The sequence below is a fragment of the Anolis sagrei genome, chromosome 2 (assembly GCF_037176765.1).
Source record: "Anolis sagrei isolate rAnoSag1 chromosome 2, rAnoSag1.mat, whole genome shotgun sequence".
NCBI lineage: Eukaryota > Metazoa > Chordata > Lepidosauria > Squamata > Dactyloidae > Anolis > Anolis sagrei.
In genome coordinates, this window is record NC_090022.1 from 261,471,313 (window position 1) to 261,478,620 (window position 7,308).

Below are 7,308 nucleotides of genomic sequence, written 5' to 3' on the forward strand. Positions count from 1 at the left end.
AAACACAACAATTCCAAGAGGGAACTTCACATATTTGTTCCCAAGCCAATTACATGCTCCCATTACATCTATATGTTTGGGGATTCCCCCCCTTATTACCATCCACTCTCAACAGGCACAATGCTTACAATATGGCTCACATCTACAAGACAGAAGTGTTATAATCTGACTTCTTGATGTGTTAATGTAGTTCTGTGTATTGTCATCTAAGAGCCTATGAGGTAAAAACTGTAAGCTTTCACCTCAATACATATTGAGGTATAGGGAAAGCCTGACGTGTAGAGGTAAAGAGTGAAATCATCCCAATGTGTCCCAAGAAACCTCCCATATGTATGCTTCCAAATAGCTAACCTTTACTTTTGACCTTTAACCACAGAAACAATTGTTTTATTTTTGCATATACATTTTAATATACATTTGTATACAAACACATTAGACTTATTTTATTTAATGACAAATATTAACAAATTGTTTACATTTGAAAATTTGAAAGTAATATATGACAATGATAAGACATAACATAAAAAAATAAAAGGTATATTTACATTATTGGGAAAATAATAGTAAAATTGAACTACAAAGTTCCTCTTCAGTATGATGCTAAAATATATCTGATATCAGAACAAACAATATTCCACATAGTAGATAGCAATACACAAAATATTTCATGTTACTCCAGAATGCATGTCATTGACACTGATTAAGATACCCGCCCCGCCCCCCAACTGCTTAAACTGTATACAAAATATAATTAGAGCTATTTAGTGACAAAACTCTTAGTCTGCTATCTTATTCTATTACCAAGAAATTAGCACCACTAACTGCAATAGGACTTAGGTGTATGTTAGCGTTTTCCAAACTGTAGTCCTCCAAATGTTTTGAACCTCAACTCCCAGAATCCCTGATCATTGGTCAAGGAAGCAAAGCCTTCTGGAAGATGACATCGGGGGGGGGGGGGGGACGGACGAACTTCGGAGGATTAGTGTTTTAGAATCACTGACTAAGGCAGTGTTTCTCAACCTTCCTAATGCCGTGACCCCTTAATACAATTCCTCATGTTGTGGTGACCCCCAACCATAACATTATTTTACTACTTCATAACTGTAATTTTGCTCCTGTTATGAATGGTACTGCAATTATCTGATAAGCAGGATGTATTTTCACTGGATCAAATTTGGCACAAATACCTGATATGCCCAAATTTGAATAGTGGTGGGATTGGGAGGAGGGGGGATTGATTGATTTTGTTATTTCGGAGTTCGAGTTGTTGGGATTTATAATTCACCTACAATCTGAACTCCACCAATGATGAAATTGAACCAAATCTGGAACACAAAACTCCCATGGCCAACAGAAAATACTGGATAAGTTTGGTGGGCATTGAGTTTTGGAGTTGTAGTTCACCTATATCCAGACAGCACTGTGGACTCAAACAATGATGGATCTGGACCAACTTGGCACAAATACTCAATATGCCCCAATGTGAACACTGGTGGAGTTTGGGGAAAATAGACCTTGACATTTGGGAGTTGTAGTTGCTGGGATTTATAGTTCACCTACAATCAAAGACCATTCTGAACCCCACCAACAATTGAATTGGGCCAAACTTCCTACACAGAACCTCCATGATGAACAGAAAACATTGTGTTTTCTGATGGTCTTTGGCGACCCCTCTCACATCCCCTGGCAACCCCCTCGGGAGTCCCGACCCCCAGGTTGAGAACCACTGGACTAAGGAAACATCCACAAGATTGTTGTATTAATCCAGAAATTTCCACATATAGTCGCATATGTATACACCTTCATGCAAATTATCATCACATCACGTTCATAGGAATCTTACAAAATAAATACTCTGTAATAAATTAAGTGCATAATAAATTCTGGATCATACATTGCTAATCAAACAACCCTATAAATGTCTACTCAAAAGCAAGTCCCTCTGAGTCCAAAGTAGTTCAAAAAACTTGCCACAGGACTGCAGCCTGCACAGTCTGGTGCAGTTCCTTAAATCGTGTATAGCTCTGAATTCTCAAGTGACAACAAGGTATAGCTACAGCGTTTCTACAGCACCTTCTGGGTGAAGATAAAGCATACATCAAGGAGAGAGGACTTATCGGTTCCAGAGGAACAAAATCTCAATCCCTAGATTCTGTTGTAACTTGAACTATTTTAAGATGTTGTTAAATACTTTTGAGTCCCATTATTGGGAGAAAGGCAGAATATAAATTATTAAATAATAATAATACCGTGTAGATTCATGTATGAGTCAACTTCATGTATAGAAGGGCAGGTTTTGGAGTCAAAATTAGGGATTTTAATATGACCCATAAATAAGTCGAGGGTCATTCCACACAGAGGAGAAAATACCCATGTTGCCTCAGTGGGTCAGCTGTCTGGCTATTTTTTCAACCAGGTATTCAAAAAGGCTAAAGGCATTGCAATGGCAGAGAAAGTACAGGGGCTGGTGTTTTCGGAGGATGGACTAAGCTCTTTTGCTTTTGCCACTTTATTCAAAAAAGGGAATGGTTCATCTTTTGATAACAGTTTTAACATACTGTACTCACAATGACCCGTGCAAAAGTTTATGCATGTTTTTTGGGTTTATTTTTTGATTAAAATTTCTGGGTTTACACATAAGTATATAGGATAATAATTATTATTGACTTAAGGGTTAGATGTAGAATTTCTCAGAAATAAAAGAAAATATTAATTATAAATATAGCCATCTTATTCAGATCTCACCAGTATTCACTGTTTCACCATCTTCTTTTTCTTTATTCTGAAGAGGGTCTGAACACTTGTCAACCTGTACCTTGTTTTTGATAGACTTTCTTTTTTTCCTTTCAGGTTCATGGGACTATAGAAAAATAATTCAAACAAGTAAACTTGATGACAAAAGGGTTATTGTTTTTCTAAAACAATTTTTAAAAAGTTAGTCAGTGGTATTTGCTGCGGTTTGATTCAAGCCCTCCACCACCCACCCCTCATGGATACTCAACCCTGTTGATGCTTAGGTCTCAATATATACAATTGCATAGTAAAATAGTGTTACTTTTAAAAAATAACAAAATCAAAGTTTGCTTTTTAGTTTAGTTTGAGCTATGGGTGGTTGAATTCTTTGCGATTGAATCAATGGATATGAAGGGCTAATGTATACATTTTTAAAGAAACTATAACACAGATAGTGATAGATCCCAGATTCCTGATGCCATCTTATAAATGTATAAGTCAACATTTTTGAGGTAGAAAAATAAATAGAACAATCTAGGCAACTAAACTCAATAGATGAATGAGTAATAAACACCTGAAACTGATAATTAAGAGACAGGCAACCCCCAAATTATGATTAAGATACGTTCTTAGGTTTGTTCTTAAGTTGAATTTGTTAGTAAGCTGGAACAGGTATATTTTAAGTGTAATTCCAGATGATGTGTGTGTGTGTCTGTGTGTTGGATAGTATAAGGAAAGGTTAATATCCTTGTGGTGTTAGTTTTCCTGTCTGTCCCCCTGTTCAAAAGATTATCTCACTTTCTGTCCCTGTGATAATTGGATTTTGAAAAATAAGTATTGAAGAAACAAAGATTGGCGATGCCACTTTGGCAGAGACACCTTTTCCCCATGATAACTCTTTCAGGATTGAATTTCCCTTCCTTGGGGTAAATTTCTCTCGCTTCTTGTTTTATCCCCATTCTTAACTGTGAGTTGTTGGTAAGTCAAATGTTTGTAACTCAGGGACTGCCTGTATTCGCAATGGCTCCTCTTACATATTTTGTTTACACACCATCTTTTTATATTCTATGGTTAACCAAAACTAGGGGTACAAATCAATGCCAACATGTGAGTTTTGCAATAAAAAGGATGGTTATGGTGGCATTATTTCTTATTTGTCTCCACAAAAGCCATGCATAGCTGGCATTTGTTTTCTGTATTTTACAGATACAAAACTGATACTGAGAACTGACTTATAAAGATGAGTTCATGACTGGCAGTATTGCAGTGGAATCTGAACTGAAGCTTCCTTGGACAGTATGTTAGTATTAATCTTGGGCTACAAAATGATTATTTAGGTTCATAGATTTCAACTATACAATGAAATTCGCTGGGTGACTCTGTCAAATTTATTTCTCAGCATAATGAATATTAAATTTTTCCTACAAAAACATTTTTCTTCTTTCACAAGTTCTTTAAAAGGGGATCAGTCCAGTGGTTCTTCAACTCAAGCATCCTTTTTCTTAAAAGTGGAGTTATATTTTCTGACATGCCTGGGGAGCAGTCATCCTTCATGCAAATACAGAAAGTGACATTCAGTACCACACTGCATGAGAACAAGGTTCCATTTAATTAGTATGGCTGGTAGGTACTGAGCCATCACAGATTTCCAAGAGAGACCAGCAGCTCTCTTGTGTGCCTTCAACTCATTTCTGACTTCTAACAACTCTAAGATAAACCTATCAACAGGTTTTCATGACAAGTTTTGTTCAGTAGGGATTTGTCTTTGCTTTTTTTGGAAACGCTGAAAGCGTGACTTGCTCAGTGGGTTTCCATGGATGAGCAGAGATTCAAATCTTTGTCCGCAGAGTTATAGTCCAACATTCATATCATTACACCACACTGGTTCTTAACGTCACAAGGGTTTACATGCATTATTGCTAGTTACATTTTTGTGGCTGAGCTTAAACTGTTGTAGAAACACTTAGGTCTAGAATGAAAGGCCACCAAAGAGTCTAAGTGTTATAGTTGCCCATTTGTATCCATGGAGTCTGCATCTATGTGCTGTTCCTCAAAAGGACTGTGTATTCCTGCCTTGTGTGATGTAGCCAATTAATACTAGGCGTTGGAGGTTGAAAAAGAAGTCTTTATTCAGCCTGTGAAGAAAAGGGTATTTAGCAATTATTCAGGGACTGCCTGTATTCACAATAGCAAACACATCTACCCATTTATCTTTTTTTTTTTAAAAAAAAACTGTCTAACTAGCAGCATGTTACTCTTTGATGGATTCTTGGCCACCTGACTTGGTTGATAGGTTAGTTTGCTCATGACCCACGAGAGAAGTCAAGACAGCACCTACACTAATAGCTTTACTCTCACTACTAAAATATGCCACAGCTACAAACCAACTCTGACATTGACATAGTATCTACGTTTTCTTAGCATAGCAATCATCATACCAATCCCACAATCAATGACTTGAAAATGTATTTTTCTAAAGCCCATATATAAGAGACACCATTTTACTATGCCACTGTACATAATGGGACTTAAGTACCCACTGATTTTGGTATCCACAAGGAGTCCTGGACCTAACCTTTGCAGATAATGGGCGCCCATTGTATTGTCAAAATGGCCTTGGCCTATAGCATAGCACTATAGCACTCATCCTATAGAATCCACCATCAACTGGTTTGTTTTTTTAAAACAAATCCTCAAAGGCAAACTTTGATTTTGCCATTTTATACTGGGGACACCATTTTACTACACCGTTTACATAGTGGGACTTAAGCATCTATGGATTTTGGTATCTAGGGAAGGAGAGGGGAATCCTGTAACTAAATTCCAGAGGAAACTCTATTGTCAAAATAACTTTCTGCACTTACAGATTCCACCATCCATTGCTTGAAAGTGTTTTTTTTAAAAAAAAAAATCTGAAAAGCAAACCTTGATTTAGCCCAGGCAAGGGCAAACTTGGGCCCTCCAGGTGTTTTGGACTTCAACCCTCACAATTCCTAACAGCCGACTGTTAGGAATTGTGGAAATTGAAGTCCAAAAACACCTGGAGGGCCCAAGTTTGTTCACGCCAGCTATAAAGTATAAGTCCACCTTTCATAGTATTTTCTGACAAGATAAATCAGGGGTCCTCAAACTAGGGCCCGGGGGCCGGATGTGGCCCTCTAAGATCATTTACCCGGCCCTCGCTCAGAGTCAGCCTAAGTCTGAAAGGACTTGAAAGCACACAACAACAATTCCTATCTCATCAGCCAAAAATGGGCCCACACTTTCCATTGAAATACTAATAATGATATGTTTGTTAAAATTGTTCTTCATTTTAATTACTGTATTATGTTCTTGTGGGTTTTTTCGGGCTATAGAGCCATGTTCTAGAGGCATTTCTCCTGACGTTTCGCCTGCATCTATGGCAAGCATCCTCAGAGGTTGCCATAGATGCAGGCGAAACGTCAGGAGAAATGCCTCTAGAACATGGCTCTATAGCCCGAAAAAACCCACAAGAACCTAGTGATTCCAGCCATGAAAGCCTTCGACAATACAATTACTGTATTGTTTCAAGTGTTTTTTTGCAGTACAGATAAGATATGTGCAGCGTGCATAGGAATTCATTCATGTTTATTTTTCTTCAAATTATAATCCGGCCCTTCGACAATCTGAGGGACTGTGACCTGGCCCTCTGTTTAAAAAGTTTGAGGACCCCTGAGATAAATGGTAGGGCATATATATATATACATACACACACACCCTGGGGACTTTATGGGTTTGTTCTGCAAGGAACAACGGGCAAGATTTTGTGCCAATGCCCCCCTGTACTTTCAGAGAAGGCGCACGTTCCTGAGAGCCCCCAAAAATTGTTGATCACGCAGCTGCAGCGTGAGGAAAAGGGTCCTTTAGTTTTGCTTTGTTTTTGTGAGGAGAAAATGTGAAGGCGCCTTCCTGAGTATATCGGACTCTGTTCCCATCCACACTGGCCATTTAATGCAGTTTGGGCCCAACTTCAAACTGCTTCGGCTTGACCACAAGACCCCTCAAAATCGAGTTCATCAGTGCTCTGGAGTTTGTGTAATCACCATCAGGGCCTCAAGGTGGTTCCAGGATTTCGTCTCTAATTATCCGCACAGTGAAACCCCTTCATTCAATACGGGCCTGAAACCGCATTAAGCGATCAGTGTGAACGGGGGCCTCTGTCCCAACCTGTTCCCGCCTCCGCCCAGGAGCGCACCGTGTGCGGAGTCCCCACCGGGCCCTCGCTTCTTTCCGCAGCGCCGCTCGGGGCCCTAGGGATCGGCGGGAAGAATTTACTCAGCACCGGCTGGCCTCGAGCCCCGCCGCCAGGCTCAGGCTTCCTCCGGCCGCGCGGCATCCCGAGGGACTCGGAGGGAAAGCAAAGAGAAGGAGTCTGAGGAAAACTACGGGTCGCCTCTGAGGGCCAAACTTTAAACGAGGTTCACGCGCAGACGCCGGCTTCCTGGACCCCGCCCCTTTCCGGAAGCCAAAGCGCGCGAGGCGGCCGCTCATTTGCATACGAGCCGCTTCTGGCGCTTATTCCTCGCCTTGGAGTGACGCTCTGCGCATGCGTTG

At 39.9% G+C, this 7,308-nt stretch overlaps 1 protein-coding gene across 2 annotated transcripts in view; it reads right to left on the minus strand.

Moving 5' to 3' along the window:
• Positions 1-7,227, minus strand: part of MSH3 (mutS homolog 3) — a 56,884-nt gene extending 49,657 nt beyond the window's left edge. Inside the window, exons 1-2 of one of the 2 annotated variants that reach the window (XR_010909342.1) lie at positions 6,950-7,227; positions 2,746-2,860 (exon numbers count right to left, since the gene is read on the minus strand). Coding sequence is in view for 1 of the 2 variants with exons in the window: in XM_067464555.1 (XP_067320656.1) it covers positions 2,746-2,860; positions 6,950-7,090 (256 nt within the window). In the remaining variant the exon portion in view is untranslated. The remainder of the gene's footprint in view (positions 1-2,745; positions 2,861-6,949) is intronic. The other variant, XM_067464555.1, reaches the window with a different exon arrangement.
• Between the last annotated feature and the right edge of the window lie 81 nt (positions 7,228-7,308).